Below are 24,540 nucleotides of genomic sequence, written 5' to 3' on the forward strand. Positions count from 1 at the left end.
TTATGATCCTCTGCACTCTTGCCGCAACCCCTCTCTCCAGCTGTCTCCCACTTCTCACCTTCCCATTCTCTTGACTCATCGTTCTCTTGCAAGAAACACTATAGATTAATAGCCCCAAAGCCATTCTGAATATCATTCACCTTTGCTGCTCCCCCCATAGAGGCTAGATAGCCAAATACACACTTTCTCCATCTCCACTGCAGGTATGGGGGGCTCGGAGGGTCAGTTCTGGCCCATTAGGTGTAAGTGCAAATCTGCTGGGGGAACTTCTGGGAAAGCTTTTGTTTCCTCATAAAACAGGACAGATGCAACTGATAGTCTTTTCTTCTCCCCCCCTCTTCCTGCCTTGAACATGGATGAGATGGCAGGAGCTGCACCAGCCATCTTGCAGCCATGAGGGAAAAGGCAAGGCAAGTGCAGAGATACAAGCATTGAGCCACTAAACCCATCTCTAGATTTCTTGCTACGTGAGAAAATAAAGCCTTATTAGTTTAAAATACTGTTGATTCCATTTTGTGTTGCTTATAGCTTAATTCATTCCTAAATGATCTATGTGATGGGGTTATAATAAAGAGCAAAGCAGGTATGGCCGTCTTATCAAACTTATAATCAAGCGTGAGAGACCGACAAAAAGGAACTGAATAAGTCTAAAAATTACAAATGGTCGTTTGCATTATGAAGTTAAACAAAAATACAGTGCTATGATAGAGAGCTATTCTAGGGAGGCCCTGCTTTAGATAGAAGGGTCATGGAAGGTCTCTTTGAGGAGGATGGGGTTAAGTTAGGATCTGAGGATGAGAAGGTCCAGCCATTTGACAAGGTTAAAAGGGTTTCAGGCAGATATACGTAACAGCTAGTGCAAGGGCCCCAGGGCAAAAAAGTGTGTTCAAGGAAGTAAAAACTCACTGTGGCTGGAGGATAGTGAGGGAAAAATTAGAAAGAGAAGAATTGCAGAAGTGGACAGGGACCAAGTCACATAAGGTCTGGCAGGTAATGAAACGGAGTTCGCATTTTAGTCTAAGGGCAAAGTGAGAGTTTTGAAGCAAAGATCCCTCTGGATGCTGTGCAGAAAATGGACCAAAGAGAGGTGAGAGTGAGGTGGAGACCAGTTAGGAGGCCTCTGCAGGAGTTCAGGGACGAATGATGGTGATGTGTCCTAGGACGGTATCAGCAGAGACCCACTAAAGGTCTAGGACTTGCCTCATGGCGCTTAAAGACGTAGAGTTTAACACTCACTGGTCACCTCTTCTTTTTTGATTTTCTGGTTTTCCTCCTATACCACTGGCCATTTCTTTTAGATCTTTGTCAGACTCTTTTCCTCAGTTCTTCTTTAAATATTGGGGTTCCTCTAGGTTCTTACCTAGGTTCTCTTCTCTCTTTACTCCACAGCCTTTCCCGGGGAGAGTCCGTAATTCATCCACTTCATCTACATATTGATGACACCCACACATATATCTCCAGGTTGGGTTTCTCTTTTTAAGCATCAGCCTCATACTTTCAAAGGCCCACAAGATAGTCTCATGTGGATGCTCCACAGGCCCAAATATTGTCTTGTGGACACTGCTCCCAGTCAGCCTGCTTCTTGCCTGTGTTCCTCATCCACCCCTGCTCAGGCCACACTCCTGGGCGTCGTACTTGACCCCTTTTCCCTTGTCTCATTCACCTGTGACTCACCAAGTCCTGCTGACCCCTTTTCTCTAACTGTCCACTTCTCCCCACCCTCATAGCATGATCCTAATTTACACCTCTATTATCTTTCACTTAGAGTCTTGTGGTCGGTCTCTCTGCCTCTAGTCTTATGCCCTTCCAATCCATTGTACACACCGAGGACAGAATTTTCCCACTCAAACATGATGGTATCATGTTCCCACTATAAGCCATTGACTTGTCCTTTTCCTTAGGAGAAAATTCCATCTCCTTGACATGACCTAAGGCCCCTATGGCTGCACTTTTGTCTTGGCCCTGAGTCTGGTGTGGGAGCCTATGGGACCCTCAGTCCCCTCCTGTGTGTGTGGGGATCATGACAGCACCTCCCTCACAGAGTGTGTATGTGGAATACACGGGATGCCTGTGAGGTGTCCAGCATGGAGTCTGCCAGGCGGGCAAGCCTCGGTAGCCTGTGTGCTTTCTCTCTAATCTTCCGCAACCAGCGTGGCCCGTGCCTCACAAGAGTCCGCTGCTCTGAATGGTGCCAGGAAAGACGGTGACACAGCTCCTGTTCCTCTTTAGCAAACCCCCTCTATGTCCATGAGGACCCTTTGTAGTAAGGATGAAATCTCATTTTTGTGTTTCTTCCCCCATGAGCACCCATGGAGCCCTCACTACTTGTGTAGTAATCTGCAGGGGGTGCTGAGGTGGGGTTCTCTGGAAAACCTTTCCAGCTGTCCCAGGAAGTGCTGCTGACAGGGCGGGGCCCTGATGTGCCCTGGGAGGATTGGTGTACCCTGCACTGCCCTGCGACCCCCCGGACCCTTCCCTCCTCACTGGCTCACCCATGCTCTCTGTTCTAGCTCAGCGACTTTCCTGACTTCCCGCTCACCACCTCAGGTCCCCTTTCCTTCTCTACAGACCAAAATGCACGTTTCTATCATTTCTATCTTCTGCAGTTAATGAAACTGGATCCCAGCTTTTTCTAATCTCATCTCACTACCCCAAATAAATCCTTTGGGTAAATCTACCGCCTCCAGGGTTGTGTTACCAGAGTGTGATGATTTTTCCCCTCCGGCTACTCTTGTGGCTTCTGGAACCCTTCCACCGATTGTCGTGGAATCAGTACAACACAGTCAGGGGAAATGTCTATGATTTCAAGACGTCCAAATGCATTATGCGTGTCCTTCTGCCTCAGGATCTTGGGTTTACATTCTGAAGGCCTTTGGAAGTTCAAATATAGGATTCCTGCCACAATAAACACGCTCACTGGTACTCATAACTACATTCCCTATAAGACTGTAGAACCTTGAAATAATTATACTTAGGATTTGTCTCAGCTGTGTAAGTCAAAGACCTTTATTTTTGGGTTCTTTTTAGACAAAGCTCTTATAAGAATCAGAGATGAAAGATCACACACAAATCACATTTCTCCTTCAAGAACAAAAGTTACAGATTCAATAATTTTTAAAAACCCATTTTTCGAGGCCCAGATAGCTGGGAAAATGCTGCTGGGGGTTTTCTGGTCTACCACAGAATGTTCCAGATCAATTAGAGGGATACTGCCTATCTTGGCTGTATTATGTCCCAGCATGAGAAACAGAGCCTTGTTTTACAGAACATGCCGATTTCAGAAAACTGGCAGTAACTGACTTTGAAGGAAAGTTGGTTCAGCTGGAGTTGCAGTTGTGCACACCCCAGAAGTGCTGGCTCAGCGAATGACTCATATCTTCACCAGCCAGATCTCATTGCGACGTCCGTAGGGCTTCATGGGAGGGTCATACCCAGTGCAGAAGTAGATGTCACTCCGGTAGGTGACTGTGCCCTCCAGGGCTGTGCGCAGCTGGGTGGCTTGAGCTATGTAGTCGGCTTCCTTGGCATAACCCCCAAACTGCCTGAGGATACAAGAGCAAGGGGCTGGTTAAGAAAGGACATGGTCTCCGAGAGAGGGAGTCTCTTTCAAAAGAGAAGTCACTCACCACGCTTATTATGACAAGCACGTTATAGTGGGAAGATTGTGGCTCTGTCACCGCTAGACAGGCAGATTTGACCTCTTTGAGCCTCAGATCCTCATTGGTAAAACTGAAATGTTTCCTTTTTCTTCCAAGGTTGTTATGAACATTAAATGCAACAATGGACGTGAGAAACTCTACTGCAGTGCCTGAAATACATTAGTCTCTCACACTAAATGGGAGATTTCCTCTCTGAAATTCCCCGGAGATGGCAGGCTGTCCTTTCCCAAGGCCATGGCTTCACCCTTTCTCCAGCTCCCCCTGCTGCCCCAATTGCTCTTCTTTGCCTTTCTCTCTGCAGTGGGGGAAGGAGGAAAGAAAAAGGGAAGTCAGGGTGGAGCTGCAGCTAACTTTTATCCCACAGCACAGCAGTTCTAATGGGTGAGCACGTCAGAGCAGTGACAAGTAGCAATTTTGTTCAAAAACAGAGCAACCAAAGGCAGGGACCTGAGGAATCCCTGGGAGGGCCGTACGCAAGCTTTAAGCATGGCCCAAATAAAGAAATCACTTCTAATAAATCCCTCTCCTGCTCCAATCGTGAAAGCCTTCCTTTTCTAGTAAGTAAAGAGACTTTTCTTAAATCAGCCTTTTCTCCTGATGGCAGAAGGGGGTGACAAGAAAGCAATAAGGCCTCTCTTTTCAAGATTATTATTCTCCCCTTACGTCATCTGCCTACGCTCCAAAATTCATCCTGTGGCCTACTCTAAATATACCACTCTAAATCTGTGTTGCACTAAAATCTTTATTAGAGTCAAATACATTCCCATTTCTAATGAGCTTTATGACTCAGAAGTCTGAATCTGCATCAGGCCAAGATTAGGCCAGATGCATTATTTTTGGTGGGGTTCTCTGACTCACGCTTTGCTCTTTTATAAGTGGTTAGTCATGCTCGGCAAGCATTCAGCACGTTGATTACAGGGTTATTGACGTGAAAACACCCAGGATTTCATCTTTAAGAGATTGGTTATTATAATGTCTAGACAACAGCCACAGAATATGGACAGAGCTGAGACTGATTTGGAATAGAGGAGACTTGGCTCTTCAAATATATCGAAGAAAAACTAGAAGGCAGATGAAGAAAAGTTAAACTCTAGCTTCACTGAGGCTCCGATGAGAGGAAACTGGGTTAGTAGACAGAGGATGAACATTAAGGAAGCATTTTTCTGGCAATAAAAGCCTCCCAGGCACTGGAATTATTTACAAAGCATGTCTGCAGACTGAGAGCCACCTGTCTGAAAAGAATGAGATGCAGGATGCTTGAGTAGGTATCGAGTGCTCTCTGTAGCCCCTTTCATGCTGTGATACTAAATTGCTCTCTTGTGAAAATGGATGATGTTGGCTCTTTAAGCTACTGGTTTTTGGAACCATGTGAAGGCGTGGTTCTTCACTATCTTCATTCATCAGTTGGAGGCAAGATGTCCAGTGTTGTGCTCAGCTCCTACCTCTGCCACTTCCTGCGCTTTGCCAAATGTTTTAATTCTCTAATCTCTAGGTCCTTCAGCTGTTAAACAGGGATGATAGCATCAATCTCAGAAGGCTGTTGTAAAGATTAAAGGAGAAAAAACTGCAAACTGCTCAGCCCGGCGTGCCTCACATGTAGGAAACTTGTATGAGATAGTAGCTATTATTGTATTTCACAGTTGCTTCAGATTAGCCATTCAATTCCCTGACTCCTGAGGTGAGGGACATGACGGTAATCTAACGTAGTGTCATGAACACAGGAAGAGAGCCTAATTAGCAATCTCACCTTCTCAATTAGGTCTAATCCCAAAACCCTGTTTAATCTTACAAACCCTCTCCCCTTTCCCTTCTTCCTTTGATCTACTTTTTCTTTAGCTCTTGTGTTCATTGTTTCTGATCTGAGTTCCCCGGTAGAATATAGGCTCCATGAGGACAGGGATCTTTGTCACTTTTTGCCTGCTGGTGTACCCTGAGCACCTAACACAGTGCCTGACTCATATTAGGTCACTTGGGACGGGCTAAAGAACAATTCTGGGATAAATGATAAAAGTTACTATCTGTAGGATGATAGACCTAAAGGAGATAGTACTTAAGTCTGTTTGCCCCCATGTTCACGCACTCATATAAACCCCTGAAACACATAGTAAGGGGACAGTGGTGGGAATTTAAACAGGAAAAATGGATTGATTGGAGCTTTATTGCAAAGGGCCTTGAATGCCACACTAAGGACTTTGAACCTGATCCTAGATGGACTTATGAAGGGGTTTTAAAGTAAGGGACTGACACGATCAGATTGTATTTTGAAGAGATACGTCTGGTGGCAGTGGCACGATGGGGAAAATGGAGTCACTGGAGGCCAGGACCAGCCAAGTGTGAGATAACGAAGGCCCAGACAAAGGCAAAATTGAGAGGTGGCTGGATATGGAGGGAAGGCTGGGGAGAGGGAGAGTTGGGGGTTCTCTAGGGCTTCCAGTTGAGCCTCCGGACGGACTGATGCCACTAGCCAGATTAGGGGTTCTGGGCTGAAGAGTCACTTTGGACAGGAGGGGTGGGGAAGGTTAATAATTCGGTTTGGGGCATGCTGATATAAAGTTGCCTCTATGAAACACATTCATGCAACAATATTGTGTGCCTAAGTGTGTGTTGGCACTGTGAAAATCTCCTTAGACTTGGGAAAGAATTGGAGTCAGATTTACTGATTTGGGAAAGAGATCTGTCTAACGACAGAAATGGGGGAGTCATCAATGAGTACCGTGTTTCTCTGAAAATAAGACCTACCTATACCATCAGCTCTCATGTGTCTTTTGGAGCAAAAATTAAATATAAGACCGGGTCTTATTTTAATATAAGACCTGGTCCTAATATAATACATAATATAACATAATATATTTTAATTTGGGGGGTGTTATATTAATTTTTGCTCCAAAAGAAGCATTGGAGCTGATGGTCTGGCTAGGTCTTATTTTCAGGGAAACACGGTAGGTGCTGGCTATAATCGTGACAAAGAGGGAGACCAGCCATAGATGGTGAGCAAACAGAGAATCAATCAGTAGACTCCTTGTGGGTATCCTAGTCTCCAAGTAGTCAGGGAGGAGGAGGACTTGGCAAAGGATCCTCAGAAGGAGCTGTCTGAGAAGTATAAGGAGATCAACAGCGATACAGAGAATGTCATCATTCCAGGATTCATGATTGGAAAAAAAAAACCCCCAACTGTTTATATTCCCAGGCTGACTGAGATGCTGGTAATGAACATAAAAATTTCCCTATTGCTTCATCAGGGACGCCTTCTACTAGAAACAAGCAAAACTGGGTGGGCTATGGAACCCAATCACATGACTGCACAAACAAGCCAGAAGACCAAACCCTACCAGGCACATAACCCCGATATATGAAGGAAGCCCAGGTTTCGCTGCCTCGCTTGTGTTCTGGGACAAGCTGCCTCATTCTTCCCCGCCTCAGCTTCCAAGCTGGACCCGGAGGATAACAACCTAGTGCCCACAGCTTTCCAAATTCACGAGCACGTGTGAGTGCCAGTTAAGGAATGCTCTTAAAGCGTGCCTTGAGCTTCTCAAAGGAAATAAACATGAAGTCTATACATTATTTTTGTGAGCCTGTTAACAAGTTTCTAAGTCTCCATCTTCAAAGAATCTCTCCTCCGGGGCACTGTGTTTTATCTCACCCAACGTCAGAGCTCAGCATTCCTAACAAAGATTTTTGGTAACCATGGGAACCAAGGAAGGACAAACTTGCCTTGGATTCCAGAAATACAAAGGGGACTGACTAAAAAGGGCTGGAAGAGTTGTGGGTGGGGCATGACGCAGGCATCAGTGAAGCAAGCTAACAGAGGTTTTGGTCCAAGGGGGCCCCTAACGTGTTATCTTTCAGGGAGTGTGTGGTTCAGGCAGGCAGTGAGGAAAAAAAAGAAATGGAATGACTGTGAGCCTGACCACTCAACTTGAACAATCAACAAGTCAACACAGATTTGTGCAGAGTCTGCTATGTATGTAGCTCAGAGCGAGGCCAGAGAAGTGTAAGACCAGGACAATCTCCTGTCAGGAGGAAAGAGGCTTAACACGGGAAGACATTTCCCTCCATCAGGTTGAACCAAGCTTACTGCGTTGAGCATCACTGGGCACAGAACACAAGCCAGACACCTCAGAGCAGTAAAAATGATAGACGTCTTTCTACCCTTGTGAGGGTAGTGGTCAGGACAGAAAGACATAGAAAGGTGATACCGGGCGGAAGGCACTAGAATGGAGGTAAAAGGTACAAACAGAATGCTGTGGGGGTGGCAATAGGGAATGATTGGTTCTGACTTAGAACACGAAGGGAAGGCGTTATGGAGGACGTGCTATTAAGCAATTATTTATTGAGCATCTCTTCTTGTTGCGGGCAATGAATAATACGACAAAGATTCCTGTCCTCCCAGAGTTTCCAGCAAGCAGAGACTAGGGAGGGGGTTTGAGACGGGCTGAGTGAGTGTGAGTGGAGGTATGGAGGTGGATGCTCTATGCGTGTTAGGGGGTGGCATTGGGAGGTGGGGGTGAGATGCTCCAAGATCGGGTGGACAGGGGAATGGGCTATGTTGTGGAGGGCAGCAAATGCCATGGCAGGGCATTTTTTACTGGGCTTCACTGCCTGGTTAAGCATTTGGGGACCCACCCCAAAGTTTACCTATCCCCCTACTCACGGCCAAGGAGCATTTTATTACTGGCTTGGACTTTGGTCCCAGCCCTGATGTGTGCCTAGATCAGAGACAGGCCGAGGCCCACAACCAGAGCTGAGCAGTAGGGGAAGTAGTATGATTGGTCCTGTGCTTTCGGGCTGGCTGTGACAAAAGGACAACGTAGAAGGGGCAGAGGTGGAAGAACTAGAAACAGTCAGGAGCCTATGACAGTCGTTCAGGTGAGAGGTGATGAAGACCTGTGGCACTGCAGGTGGAAGGGAAAGGGCAGCTAGGAGGTGCCTAGGACTTGGCCACAGGATGTGGAAGGTGAGGAGTCAGGAGGACATTTGAACAGGGCGGGTAGGAGGAGATGGAGGGGACCTTTGGTAAGAGAGGGAACACAGAGGATCAGATTGGGGGAAGAAGTCTGAGTTCCATGCCCCCCCTCCCCACCAGCTAGAAATGTTAAGGCTGGTGTTTGGGAGAAAAGGCAGCACTAGCCCTGCTGACATGGGCTCATCCACCCAGAAACGGTGACTGAAGCCCTTCCCACTTTGTACAAGACTGGTGGGACACCTGGCCAGTGGTGGGGCGAAATGAAAGGGGATAATCAGGATTTAGCGAGAGAATCTTATCATTGGCAGGGCTCATAGAGGTGAGGTGGCTTACATATCAGAGGTACTCAATAAACACTTGTCAAATCGAACCGAACTTCCCACTTAGTACAAACATTACAGAGCATAACTGTCGTACGTCTGTGCAGATGGTACTTAGATTTCTCCAGGGCAAGGACTTTTCCTTACCTCATCATCTGTCTATTTCACTATTATATACCTTATGCCAGAATATTTTTGTTTTTGAGTAGACATATGCTTCCCTATATTTCAATCCACAGATACCAGTCCTTATCTGTGGAACAACATAGTCCTGAAATATCTTGAGACATTTGGGTTTTGTGTATTTCCCCCACTCGGATGTTTCTCCCACTTTAAGGAACAGGCACTTTGCTCGGTCCTTGCTATATTTTCAGCACCTCAAACAATTTCTGGTATAGAGTAAATGAAAAATGAATATGTGATTTTTTTGAGTGAATGAATGTGTAAATGCCCTCGCCTTAGTCTTCATGATGAATCTGATGAATGACAAGACATTCAAGGGAGCAGGACAGAGGTCAGGTTGTAGAGTTACTGATGTAAGGGTGACAGTTAAAGCTATCGGAGGGGACGGAGATCTTTAGGGAAGAGATCAAAAAAGGAGAAGTGCAGAGAAGGCATGGCTCAAGATCCTGGAGCCTCACAACAACACGTTACAAGATGAGAAAACTAAAGCTTAGAATACCCAGAGTTATAAAACTTATTAGACTTGAGGCTTGGACTCAAGTGTATCTGTAGTAACTTAACCTTTTTGTTGTTAATTCTAAGAAAACTTTATCTAATTCTCAGAGGGAGGTGAAGTCAAGAAGTAGAGGACGTTTACTGAGTGTGTGTCTCACGTTTAGCATTGTGTAGGCATTTACAGATCTCAGATTTCATCCTCACAACAACCTACGGGCTCAGTAATCTTACCCCCATCTTAAAGGTGAGGAAACTGAGGCACACAGAAGCTCAATAACAAGCCAGAGGTTCTAGCCATTAAGTAGTAGAGCTGGGACTGAGCACAGGAGCATAGGTCGCTCTGACAATGAAGTGAGTGTTCCCAACTCTTTCCTTTATACCCAGATATTTCATTCAAACTGAAAATTTCTTTAAAACCATCAGATCTTCCCTGCTGTTGGTCTCCATTGAGAAGCCAGTGTTGAAATGTGCAGAGGAGGCTGGGCTCTAACCTAAGTGGTCTTTATGGAACACAGAGGGAGGACAGGGTACTGGAATGTGGCCACTCACCTAAGTGTGAGGATAATTCTACTACCTCTTTTGAAAATGAAAAATATGCTGCTAGTGTTATTTTTCTGTAGCCTTCTAGTCATTTAAAAAAATACTTGTAATTAATACTGTGAATAAATGTATAATTCCTTTGTGGACATCCTTCACAGGGTCACAGAAAAGAAAGACTGAGTTAAGAATGCAAGGCTTTCTTTGTAGAATTAATGTTCTCATCTAATGCGCTACTGGAAATAGTGCTCTTGCCTTCCACCTCATTCACATTGCCTTCCACAGTGAGATCCTTTTAAATGCACATTTGACTGTGTAGTGACACCAAGTGGCTAGTTGAGGAATATGCTAATTTAGGACGATGCTTCATGTTAAAAAAAAATTCACTGAGCCAATCTGGACACAATATTTGTCACTTTCATCTGTTTAGATTTCAGAGAATTAAAAGAAAAATTCCACAGACCTGGCTTTGATAGAATCTTTTAGTAGCTACCCTTTTCCACCATAAGGAACCAGCGTTCCTTAGAGAAATGGCTAATTCCAGCTATAGGGTGAGAAATGTCAAGATATACTTGAAACATACCAGAAAGCAAGAAAGCAACTGTAGACTACTAGAGTCATGTCAAAAAGACTAAGAAACCAACTTGAAAAGGCTCCAATTAGCCAAAGATGGGACAATTTGAGCATCAATAAGAATAATAACTGCAAAGAACCAAAATGTGCCAATTATGTTTAAATTCAGATGTTTATATTGATACTCAAAAAAATAGAGATCAGTCTCTCTCTCTCTCTCTCTCTGGCCCTTGTGCTCTCTGGCCCTCGCTCTCTCCCCCTTTTCTCTCTCTCTCTCTCTCTCTCTCCCTCCCTCTTCCCCTTACCTCTCTCCCCCCACCTTGGCTAGGCCCATTCTCTTCCCTGAGAATGTATCACTAATAAATCCTGCTTGCATATTAAAAACAAACAAACAAACAAACAAACAAGAGATCAATACTATGTCACCTTTGGAGGATGTTAAAAAATGAAATCATTATTCTGAAAACTGATTAATAATCAGAAGGTATCAAGCTAAACAGAAGGTATTTTGGTTTTTCTCTACGACTGTATCTCAGGCGGAACCAGATAGCAGATGAGGGGAAGTTTCTCTTTATCAAAATATTCCAGCTAATAAATAAAGAAGGAAAAATAGAGGATATTATCATTTTACAACCTCTAATGAAACAAGGCATCTAGGTGAGGGCGATCTATGGTCACTAACATCACAGAAACAGAGGCAAGCAGAGGTGACACGCCTGCGATGGAAGAATACACCACCAGCTAGGAAATATCATTGCACAAAACCCTCCAACCTGAATCTGATCATGTTTCTAGTTCCAACTACTAATTTACAGGCAACACAGGGGACAGAGAAACATGTTGAAAAGCCACAGAAAGGCAATCAGAAAAAATTCCGACTGTGGGAAACAATAGGGCAAATGACCTATAAGTAGCAAGAAAACAAAGGAAAAGGTGTGGTGGTGAGGAAAGCTATGGATTAATAAAATCTCAAAGGATGTGCCAACCAATATTAATGGATGGAACTTTTTTGGATTCGGATTCAAACAAACTATAAAAACAAATGATGAGATAATGGAAGAAATCTGAACACTGGATGTTTTATATTATAACATTAATGAATTACTGTTAAAATTTAGTAGGAGTAATAAGCTAGTATTTTGATTACGTATTTAAAAAGTCTTCATTCAGTAGTCACACTGAAATATTTAGCAATGAAATAATATAATATCTGTAATTCACCTAAAACTAATCCAGCGTAGGGGCTGGGTGGCAGTCGTGAGGGAACACGTGACACAAAATTGGTCTTGAGTTCGTTATTATTGAAGGTGAGTAATGGGAACATAGGGTTTCATTATCTTAGTCTCGCTATTTTGTTATAAACTGGAAAATTTCCATCCTCAAAAGTTAAAAATAAATGGGAAAAAATTGTACCAACTCATTATCCTGGGTCTGGTAATACAAATAATTAGAAGCTCTGCCTGCTCGACGTCTTATGTGAACTAATTTAATCATGTCAACACCTTATTCCTTATGAAATAAGAAGGGGCAAAGGGAAAGAATTATTACTGAAACCTACTACAGGTCATAAACATTAAGACATGTATAAATAGTACCTTAGTAAATACTGAAACATACTCTTTAACAAAAATCCTGCAAGGTAGGTTATATTATCAGCACTTAACAGATGGGGAAATTAAGTCTTAAAGTGGCTGAGCAACTTCCTAAGCATCACCTTGGGATTCAAACTAAAATATACTTGCTCATTATATTACACCAGGTTGCATCCCAAGACACAGGTAAGAGAATGGAAAAGATGGAGCAGGAACTAGCTGAGACAGCTGAGACAACTAGGATGCAAGATTTAAGGAGGCGCTGGCTCTCAGTGCCAATCCTACACTTGGACACACGTGAGAGTGAGTGTCTCCTTAAATTTTGCACCACAGGCACCTTGCTTCCCCATCCTAGTCCCTGCCCAGGGAAAACACAGTCTTTAATTAGAGTTTGCTTTCTCTGCAGCTTCTGCAGTGAAGGCTGGAAAGTCTGAATGAGGACTGGAGTAGGAGATTTGCAGTCTCTCCACTCCTTGCTGTCCAGCTGCAGTGCACTCGCTGCCTTCTGGGGTCCCTGGATCTTCTGGCCTAGGGCTGCCCAGAGCTGCCAAGCTCACCTTCTCAGCAGGTGTTCGCTCCAGAGAAAGCTGCGTTCTCAGGCATAGAGTTGGAGCAAGGCAGGCAAATATATCTAAGTTTAGAGGTCCCTAGGAGTGGAAAAAAATTGTCCAGTGTAGGATTATTTGTATATTTATTTTTCATGAGGTTGTTCTAGAGCTGAACTAAACTCCTACCTATCACATAAATAGTATCTTAGTAAACACTGAAACATACTCTTTAACAAAAATCCTGCAAGGTAGGTTGGTGCCCATCACACAGTAGGATGTTAACAAGTGGGGAGTCACTGATTATCTAGAAGAGATTTAGTTTCTGAGGGGCCCAAAGAATAAAAACATGCAACCATTTGTACCTGTTATTCTCTACAATCAAGGGAATCTGACCACAAACGAGGCCCTGGAAATAGGACTAGAATGATAATAGGATGCATATGTGCTCTGCTCAAAGGACCATAGACCATGAACAACTAAGAGGTGGCAGTCCAGCACTGGCAAATGCTCCCTGCCCTTCTGGCATTCAGGAGGGGAGCGTGAGGTAAACATGTGTAAGCCCTTTATGCTTCTTATGTATTTATGACCCCAAACTACAGCTTGACTTCACTTTTCTCTAAGTCTTCCAGAACCGTGCTGTGGCTAATGTGTTTGGCTTAAGCTAAGGGGATATTTTCTATATCCAAGTCAATTTGTCAACTGACAAATGCATATATTCAGATACAATGCAAATGTTTGTGTGCTGTAGGCTGAAGAAACTGAAGAGAAATTGTCAGGACTCAGTATTTCTTAATCAACGATATAAATTTAGAAAGCGAAAGTAAGAAAACAATCCCATTTACAATTGCATTAAAAAGAATAAAATACCTAGGAATAAATTAAACCAAGGAGGTGAAAGATCTGTACATAGAAAACTGTAAGACATTAATGAAAGAAATTGAAGAAGACACAAATAAATGGGAAGATAATCCATGCTCATGGATTGGAAAAATTAATATTGTTAAAATGTCCATACTACCCAAAGAAATCTACAGAATCATCCAATCCCTATCACAACTCCAAATGAATTTTTCACAGAAATAGAAAAACAATCTTAAAATCTTAAAATTTGTATGAAACCATAAAAGGCCCCGAACAGCCAAGGAAATCTTGAGAAAGAAGAACAAAGCTGGAGGCATCACAGTTCCTGATTTCAAATAATATTACAAAGCTATTGTAATCAAAACAGTGTGGTATTGGCATAAAAATAGATACACAGATCAATGAAACAATAGAATCCAGTTACAAACTCACGTGTATATGGTCAACTAATTTACAACAAAGAAGCCAAGGATATATAATAGGGAAAGGATAATCTCTTAACTAAGTGGTGATGAGAAAACTGAATAGCCACATGCAAAAGATTAAAACTGGACCCCTGTCTTACACCATACACAAAATCAACTCAAAATGGATTAAAGACTTGAACGTAAGACCTGAAACCATAAAATTCCTAGGAGAAAACATATGCAATAAGCTTCTTGACATCAGTCTTGGCAATAATTTTTTGTATTTGACGCCAAAAACAAAGGAAACAAAAGCAACAATAAACAAGTGGGACTACATCAGACTAAAAAGCTTTTGCACGGCAAAGGAAACCATCAACAAAATGAAAAGGCAACCTACTAAATTGGATGAAATATTTGCATATCTGATAAAGGGTTAAACTGATAAGGGGCAAGTCTGATAAGGGTTTAATATTTGCAAATCTAATAATGCATTAATATTCAAATATATAAAGAAGTCACATCACTCAATAGCAAAAAGGCCAAACAATCCAATCAAAAAATGGGCAGAGGATCTGAATAGCATTTTTCCAAAAAAGACATACAAATGACCAACAGGTACATGAAAAGGTGCTCAACATCACTAATCATCAGGGAAATGCAAATCAAAGCCACAGTGAGATATCACCTCACACCTGTTAGAATGACTATTAGCAAAAAGACAAAAATGACAAGTGTTGGCAAGGATGTAGAGAAAAGGGAACACTTGCACACTGTTGATAGGAATATAAATTGGTGCAGTCACTATGGAAAACAGTATGCAAGTTCCTCAAAAAATTAAAAGTAGAACTACTGTATGATCCAGCAATTCCACTTCTGACTATATATCCAACGGAAATAAAATCACTGTTCATTGCAGCATTATTTATAATAGCCAAGATGTGGAAACAACCTAAAAGTCCATGTACAGATGAATGGATAAGATGATGTGACATATATATACATAGATATATATATGTATATATGTATACATATACATATATGTATATATGTATGTATATATATGTATATATGTACATATACATATATATGTGTGTATATATATATATATATATATATATATATATATATATATATATAAATAAATAAAATGGAATGTTATTCAGCCATAAAAAGGAAATCTTGCCATTGCGACAACATGGATGAACCTTGAGGGCATCATGTTAAGTGAAATGAGCCAGAGAGAAAGAGGCAAATACTGTATGATCTCACTTACATGTGGAATTGAAAAAATGAACTTGTAGATACAGAGAACAGATTGGTAGTTGCCAGAGGTGGGCGGTGGGAAAAGTGGGTGGTGGTCAAAAGGTACAAACTTCCAGCTACAAGACAAAGTAGTTCTGGGAACGTAGTGTACAGCAAGGTGACTACAGTTAACAATACTGTATTGAATATTTAAAAGTTACTATGAGAGTAGACCTTACAAGTTCTCATCTCAAAAAAACAATTTTTGTAACTTTGTCAGGTGATGGGTGCTAACTAAACTTACTGTGGTAATCATTTCATAATATATACATATATCAAAGCAATATGTTATACACCTTAAACTAATACAATGTTATATGTCAACTACATGTCAAGAGAACTGAAAAAAAAAAAAATTTAATGCAAATGCTCACTGCAGGTGATTCAAGGAGTGGTTATGGCAACCAAGCGTTACCCTTAGATGCCTAAAGAATAGTCTCCTTACATGGAATAGACAGTGATGCTTTCCCTCTCTTCAATCTTAACGCTGTCGTCACTGGGAACTGGCGGGTTGCTCTGAAACTGATTTGGAATCCGGAACCAGACTTTTAGTTTCTTCTGTAGGGCGCCACCTTCATCGGGGAACACGGCAAAGGAAATAGGAACTGTCATCCCCATCCCAATTCCTGAAAACAGGAAAACACATAGAATGAGGTGGGTATGAGAGACAAAAGTTGCTCAGGCATGTAGAAAGAAGTCTCACTCTTCTTCCAAGACAATATTTTTTGTTCATGAAATTAATAATAAATATTTGAGGCATTAAAAATATATAGTCAGACACACAAAACACTTCCAGTTTATAAATATTGGGGTAGGAGTGTAGTGATTCGACTATACACATATATCAAGACCATTACATATATCAGTATTTAATGATTTCCTATCTAAACATCAATTTTAAGGAATTATCCAAAATACAGAAAAGGCTATAAGTAATAGGATATTCATTGCAGCAGAATTTATAATTGTGAGAAACTGGGAGCCATATAAATAGACTCTCAAAAGGAATCTGTCTAAGTAAATTACAGCCACATGATTCAATATAAAGTAGCTAGGAATAATTATGCAGAAGAAGACTATTTAGCAACAGTGGAAAATAGTTATGAAATAAGTAACAGAAGCAGGATATACAATTGCACAAACACTATGTAATCATATTAAAAAGCCCTAAAGCCTATTAAAAAGCCCTAAAGAAAGACATTCAAAAGAAAACAGTGTACTACAAACGATGGATGAGGAGTGCTGTTATGTTACTTTCAAGATTTTCTTTAATGAGTTTTACAATTTTTACACTTATTTTCTTCTAAAAAAATGTTATGACAGTGTTAAGAAGGAAAAGATTTCTTCTTGACCTCCTACTGGTCAACTTATTGTCCGAAGCCTGATTACTTTGGTCCTAGTAAATGGTACTAAGATTAATACCAGTTTCTAACTTTCTAAATGATCAGCTTGAGAACTATCCTAAAAATTAAACATGATTATTTCTTCTTTCACCTTGCTTTCTGACCCATTTTGGGTTTGCAGCAAAAAGTGTAATCTAAATGAGAGAGCTTCACCGTTAAATGCATATTTAAATATAATTTACATGCTATGTAACAGGTACACCGGAACTCCAGGCCCATTGTTTTAAAAATAGGGAGGCAGCCAGTACGGACTGCCAAGCCTTTGGGAGTGGGACAGTCTAAGAATTCTCAGGCCCTTCATTCGTCAGAACAGAGCCGGGGGCCGCCACACTCATCGCTCACGGAGCCTCAGTACCCCGCAGAATGGGGCTGCGTCTGGAGATTTCCAGCCTGGGTCAGAGGCTGGCCTTCCCCCTGTAGTTTGGCTTACTGGGGGCACACTTCACCCAGTCTACCCATTCAAAGACACAATAAGCACTGTAAGGTAAAAACAAAACAAAACAAAACAAAATAAAAAACAAAACAAAACAAAACAAAACAACAACCAAAAACAGAGCATAGGTCTCCACACCTGGGAAAAAAGCATGAACTCACTGTTACTGAGCAGGGATGCTATTAGGTTGGTGCAAAGTCATTGCGGTTTAAAAGGTTAAAAATAATTGCAAAAACCGCAATGACTTTTGCACCAACCTAACACCTAGCCAGAGTAGGATGGGCTGAAGTCATGTGGTCTCCCTGAGCGTCCTTGCCCACGCAGCACAGTGAGTTCACATGCCACTGACACAGGTTGGGACAAGGGCCTTGTGGCCCCTCCCTTGTGTTTTCCACTGATGAGACCATGCAAGGCTCGCCTCTGAGACCACAGCCATACCCTTCAGGGATGCTTACCCTTGTCATTGGAGCCTCCCACATACTTCATGACTTTGGGCATTGCTTCTCGCAGAGCCTCATCCACTGGCTTATCTGTCACTTCCACTGTGGCAAACCTCCCGCCTTCACAGCTCCTCTCCTCATAGGACACTTCTTCCTAGAGAACGGGAATACATAATACTTAAGAGATGGCAATCTGTATTCTTCTAGAAGCAGTAATAGTCCAGTTACAAGAGGTACAAAGTGCTAAGGAACTTTCTATAACCAGCCTGGGTATGGCGATAGGGTGGAAGAGACAGGCCTGAGTAGGAAGGACCGTGAGAAATAGATTCTGGGATTTCTTACAGCTGTATAGACAGCAGAAAAAACTTCATATGTCCAATATTCTCAGAGAGATAACCACCCTCCAAAACCTCCCCAGAACCTCCCCAGAATGCTATAAAAAGAGAATGTTCCGAGCTCTTGGAGATTAAAAGCATAACAGAAATAATAAAAAATTTAGTACAAAGGTTGGAAGATAAAATTGAAGGAAATCTTCCAGAGAGTCAAGTAAAACGGCCAAGAAGTAGAAAATAGAAAAGAAAAAAACCAGGGGAGCAAGCAAGTAGATCCAACATCTGACTAACAGGAGATCCAGAAAAAGAGAAGAAAAAATTGGAAAGGAGGAAACAAAGAAATACAACAATCCCATGAAACTCTAAGGCCCTGAGATTAGCCTCGTTCCAGTAGCAGGGCTGCAATTCAAGGAGAATCAGAATCGTTCTGTTCACACTGTGCTCCCAGGTGCCATTCCTCTTCCCCAGCTCATATCACTAAATCATACCCCCACTCCCCTGAATGCTCAGCGCACTGTCACTTCCCCACAATCCCTCCTCCCTGGCGGTGCTCTCTCTCCTCATCATTACTCTCTGTGTTGCGTCTCTGTCCTAAAGTTATCGTCCTTTCCCATATAGACCCATGCAGCGCTCCTTCACCTCCCCCTCCTCTTTGGCATTTGAGATCTCAATGACATAATCTTGTATTTCTGAACATATTGTAAGGCAGTGTTTTTCAAACTTTTAAAAAATCACAATACATAACAAGAAATACATTTTACATCATGTTCTATCAGGAACATACATGTGATTGAAACAAAGATTCACAAGACAATACTTTACCCTTATGGACAGATGCATTCTGATATACTTGCCTTTTCTTTCTATCCTGTTTACTCAAGTGAATTTTATTCTCTCCACTAAAAGTAGAAAAACTTGGTCTATATTGATTTTACTACCCCTGGTAACGGAACACTAGAAGAATTTGCTCTAAAATCTTTGTGGACAGGAACTGTACTACAGAGCTTTTTATGTTAGATGCCAAATACTTATTTATTGATTAAGGAGTTGCTTCTCTTATTAATGATTATGAAAAACAGAAACATGATAGAGGAACTGTCTGCCCCAGGCTGGTTAAATAAACCTTCTTATGACATTAAGTTATAAATATTCTCAACTTCCAAGGGGACAAAATGAAATGTTGGAGGAGGGCAGGCCTGTGGGCCTGCATAGTATGAAAAGTATAGTACATTTAATATTATAATTTTATATTTAGAATGCAAAAATACCTATTGTTTTTGTAATACAAAATTAAAGGAGAATAGTGAGAAAGGGGCCAGGGAAATCTGAAAGCAAACCCTGAGGGCCAATTTCATGAACTTCCCTTCACACGGAGAAGGGGAAATTATACCAGACCAATAATCAAGACGCTGCAAATTGGCCTTGACCTTTGAGCATCATGCCTACTAATTCTGAAAATTTAGGTTTGAGAGATGGATATTACAAAATTATTCTAGTTCTCCAGGGAGATGAATTTAAACAGAGTTCTCTCTATTTGTGCAGAAAATAAAGCACCTAAGTTAATACAGTTAACACAACACATTTGATTTTTTTTTTTTTAAGATTTTATTGGGGAAGGAGAACAGGACTTTATTGGGGAACAGTGTGTACTTTCAGGACTTTTTTTTTTTTTTCCAAGTCAAATTGTTGTCCTTTCAATCTTTGTTGTGGAGGGTGCCATTCAGCTTCAAGTTGTTGTCCTTTCAGTCTTAGTTGTGGAGGGCGCAGCTCAGCTCCAGGTCCAGTTGCTGTTGCTAGTTGCAGGGGGCGCAGCCCACCATCCCTTGCAGGAGTCGAACCGGCAACCTTGTGGTTGAAAGGACACGCTCCAACCAACTGAGCCATCCGGGAGCTCAGCGGCAGCTCAACTCAAGGTGCCGTGTTCAATCTTAGTTGCAGGGGGCACTGCCCACCATCCCTTACGGGACTCGAGGAATTGAACTGGCAACCTTGTGGTTGAGAGCTCACTGGCCCATGTGGGAATGGGACTGGCAGCCTTTGGAGTTAGGAGCACAGAGCTCTAACTGCCTGAGCCACCGGGCCAGTCCCAACACATTTGATTTTTCAAATGTAACGTCTTTAAGTGTTTCCTTGTTCCATGTAACACAATGGCCCCCCTTTGCCCTGTCCAGCTAACTCATGCTCCCAGTCAGTTACTAGATGAGGATTCTGGCCCGTGGCCACAAACTCCAATTTACAATATTCAGTGGGAACCCTGGTCAAGTTCAAGTTCCAGACAGAGATCTTGCAAGAATGCTTCTTGCTATGGGATTTGCAAAGTCTTCTGCAAAGTCAGTGTTTTTTTTCCTTACCACTTGGGTGGGTAGCATCTTGATTGTGGAAGCCAGCTTTCTTATTATATGAAAACATTAACAATAATAATAATAATAATAAACCTGAGTACTTCCTAGGTGCCAGGTATTATTTTAAACATTTTACATGGATTCATTTATTCAATCCCTCCAACAACCCTGTGAAGAAGTCAGTGTTTTAATCTTCATTTTCAGATGAATCTGGAGCATAAGAGGTTAAATAACGTGTCCAAGTTACAGTGGGCAAGTGGTGGAGCCAGGATTCAAACACAGGCAGTTGGGTCCTAACCAGTGTGTGCACAGGCTGGACACAAATCCCATTGTATTAATGCCAGTTATTAATATCAGTCTTGCTCTGAGCATCCACAAGACCCACCCAACCCAACACAGAGAGCTATGTGTCCTCCTCCCTCCCAAGCAATGCAGAAGGCACCTGATAAGGTCCGCAGTGGGCTGGGCCTCCCTCCCAGGTGCCTGCAATCAGTCCTGAACATCTGGGAGCCCAAACCCGAGCTACAAGGGGGGCACACATGTGCCATCCATGTGCCCAGGAGAGCGGGCCGTGGTTTTTGACCCAGGCTCTTTCTAGGTTAAGAGATAATTTCAGGGAGAGGCTCTCTTCAAAATAATAACACCCTGAATTATTTGTGTGTGTACACACACACACACACACACACACACACACACACACACAAGGTATAAAAGTATCTTTGAATATTTAATTAATTGTCACATAGGCATTGTCATTTTCACTTACAGTTGAGGGATTTCAAGGTTCAGAGTGGTTGAGGGGTTAAGTAACTTACTCAAAATTATCTGTAAACTAACAGATATCGTGCCCGACCTAGGGCTGGGTATACTGCTGAACAACTTACAATTGCTTATCCCATTTAAACTTCAAAACAATCTTCCAAGATATGAATTATTATTTTCTTTCATGAATGGCTTCAAAGAGGTTAAGAAAGTTGCCTGTGACTGCACAGCTAGTAAGAACGGAGCTGAGTTCTGACATAGTGATATTACTACATTTGTAGGGTGTGTTACTTCACAAAGCATTTTCATGTTTTTTAAAAATTTAATATTTATAGTAACTCTGGGATTAGACAGGCAGGATATTTTTATACCTATTCTAGAGCTGCAGAAACTGAGGTTCATTCAGGTTAAATGATTTGCTTCAGCCCGGTAACAATATCCCATATAGCCCCACATGCCCATCTACTGTTGAGGGAAGATGCTTGTCAGAGAGTTGCATTTATCCCTTGGGGCATCCAATCCGTGGCAGGTAACACTGTATCAGTAAGGGTCTCACCGGAAACAGACTACTAGAGTATTCTGAACAGCGGCAGCTTTATTCAAGGAATTAGATTTCACAGATCATTAAAGGGCTGAGAAGCCCAAGAAAGGATAGTGAGTCAACCCAGAGGTTAGTTAAGTGCCTTAGCAGAGGGAGAGGGAAGGATTATCTGTTACCTGAGCTCAGATACCTGGATCACTTGGTGGAAGTTAGAACCCGTGTGGCCTGTCTAGCAAGAGCCAGAGCCATAGAGAAGCTCCCGGTGCTAGAGACTGACAGGGACGACGAGAGGCAGAAACACCCTGCTTTCTGCCTTCCTCCCATTCTCTTACTATCTCCCACTATTGCCTCCCACTGGTGAATCTTGCTGGGAGCCAGCGGACAATGGAGCTTGGGAAATAGGCAACAGGGGTTAGCCCCCACTCCTCACTGAGACATAGAAGGCAGAGCAGGAAATGGGAGAGGAAGGGATCTGAGGGCAAACAGGCAGCAGACCAGCCCAGACCCTCAGCCTGCGCTCGCAATTGTCTGTTAACCCCCAAAGACCAAGGGAGCTGGATTCCACTATAGAAAGGAAAGCTCTCTGGGAGCTGTTGGTAATAAGCGGACTCTTCAAATGTTAGAGACAATGGGGACCCCAGAGATCATGAGGCCAAATCCACAGACTGACATGAGCACAGGCTAGATCTGGCCACAGGTTCTTTGGCTCACAGTGTTTACACACATTTGTAGTCAGTTGCCAACAGTTAAAACCGACTTAGTTGCCCTACTCAAAACCACAGCCTCAATCTTAACACTCCCTGTTCCTTCCTCCTCTTCTCTTCACAGCACTGATCATCTGACACATAATGTATTTGACTTACTGATTTGTTCATTAGCCACTAAAGTGTAAGCTCCATGAGGATAAGAATTTTGTCAGTTTTGTTCATTGCTTTATCCCAGTTGTCTCTACGAGTGCCTGGCACACAGTTGGTACTCAACAGTTACTTGTTGAATGAATGAATTTTAAATTGAGAGATTTCACACCAAGACTCTGGATTGCTGGATTGCCTTTCAAATCTGGCAACCCTCGTCACATCACTGCATGGCACCAACGGCCTGGAGTTGTTCCTGTGTAGACGAGTTCTCTCTCTGATTTGCCTCAGTTCCCATCTTGCCTTGTAGTCTAAAACAGCCAGCTTCACTCATTTCCATGATCTGCCTGGCAGCTTGTAGGCATTTGAACATGTTACCCTTGATCGGGGCAAACTGCTCATTCTATAGCTGAGGAAACCGATACCATGTTTAAATAAGACCTAGCCAGACCATCATCTCTAATGCGTCTTTTGGAGCAAAAATTAATATAAGACCCGGTCTTATTTTACTATAATATAAGACCCGGTCTTACATCATGTAAAACCCGGTCTTATTTTACTATAATATAAGACCCGGTCTTATATCATGTAAGACACGGTCTTATTTTACTATATTATAAGACCGGGTCTTATATTAATTTTTGCTCCAAAAGACACATTAGAGCTGATGGTCTGGCCAGGTCTTATTTTCGGGGAAACATGGTACCACAGATGTAGTGACAGGCCTCTTTCTATAGTTGCTTGAAGGGCCCAGAGTCCAGTTGAGGGCTTTTGTGTGATCATCACTGGACTGGGTAACCAGAACTTGGCTCCCAGACAACACAGTCCTTTAACAAATGAGGCACTGAGTTGGAAGCTGAGTATACAACCAGGAAATGCACAAAGTACCTGTCGGCAAGATTATAATCTAGGGGCAGACTCCTTGTTTTCAGGGGGCAGTCCAATTTGCCTGTGTTAGCACTGACATCAACCTGGGAGGAATGCAGCAGTTATGCCCTCCTCACTTATCCTGACTTCTAGGCACCCAACCCGGGAAGTTCCATTGGCCAATAGCCACCTTACAGCTCTGGGCCTTTGCTGTGCACTCCACATCCCTGGGGCCCCCCTGCTGTGGAAGCTAAGGACACTTCCGCTGTGAAGGCCCATCCTCACCCCCAGGCAGAAGGCATTGCTCCAGCCCCTGTGCCCCTCCCCCTGCACATTTACCTCTAAGCAGCACAGATCCTGCTCTTTTATACTCAGTTCACCAGCAGTTGGGAGTTTCTTAAGGACAGCACTTTTTCAGTCCTTGCTACAACCAGTCTATCAGCAAACAAATGTTCAGAATTTTCTAAATATTTAAATGAACAAATGCATCCAACAGGCGCTGTCCATTTCACCAAGCTGGGATTCTCCTCGCCAGTGAATCTCGCCTTTGTGTCCCCTCCTTCCAGCAGAGCCCTTTGCCCCAGTGCACCGGCCCTCTTCCCTCCTTCCCAGTCCAAGTGCTGGGCATTGGAGGGCAGTGCCCGCGGCAGGTGCCATAACTCACAATCCGGGGCACATTCCTGTCACATCAGCCCCTTAGAACCCGTTGCGGCCCCGATCAGAGTGCGGTGGGCGCGCAGCCCCCCTGCAGGTCCTCGGCAGCCCTGCGGGCCTACCTTGCCCCCTTTGCTCAGGACCTGCCAAGGCCACGTCTCTACGCTCCCGAACAGCGAGTTCCTGATCATGCCCAACATGATGTCGCGGGGGCGCTCGGGACGCACCAGCGGACGCAGGGCGGCTGGGGCAGCCGGGGTAGCCGGGGTCGACCGGGGGCGACCGGTGACAACCGGGGCTAATCGCTGCTGGCGGCGCGAAAGGGGGCGGGAGGGCGGGGCTCCTTCGGCTCCGCCGGGAGGAACTTGGCTCGGTGGGGCGGGCCCGGGGCGGGGCGCGTGCGCGGGGGCCGGGGCGGGAAGAGCCGCGCTCCGCCTCCACGCGGCTTCGCTCCGGGCCCTGCCAAAGGGCT

General features: G+C 43.3%; 1 protein-coding gene across 1 annotated transcript; it reads right to left on the reverse strand.

Annotated features, from left to right (window-relative positions):
• Window positions 1–2,988: 2,988 nt before the first annotated feature.
• HEBP1 (heme binding protein 1) lies at window positions 2,989–24,418 on the reverse strand. Its single transcript, XM_019744805.3, has 4 exons — window positions 24,191–24,418; window positions 17,732–17,870; window positions 15,886–16,066; window positions 2,989–3,542 (listed from the first exon to the last, which is right to left on the reverse strand). Exons 1-4 carry the CDS (start codon window positions 24,266–24,268, stop codon window positions 3,371–3,373), a joined length of 570 nt encoding a protein of 189 aa, XP_019600364.2. The 5' UTR covers window positions 24,269–24,418; the 3' UTR covers window positions 2,989–3,370.
• Between the last annotated feature and the right edge of the window lie 122 nt (window positions 24,419–24,540).

Source organism: Rhinolophus sinicus, chromosome 1 (genome assembly GCF_057876585.1).
Source record: "Rhinolophus sinicus isolate RSI-liver-muscle chromosome 1, RSI-T2T, whole genome shotgun sequence".
NCBI classification, from domain to species: domain Eukaryota; kingdom Metazoa; phylum Chordata; class Mammalia; order Chiroptera; family Rhinolophidae; genus Rhinolophus; species Rhinolophus sinicus.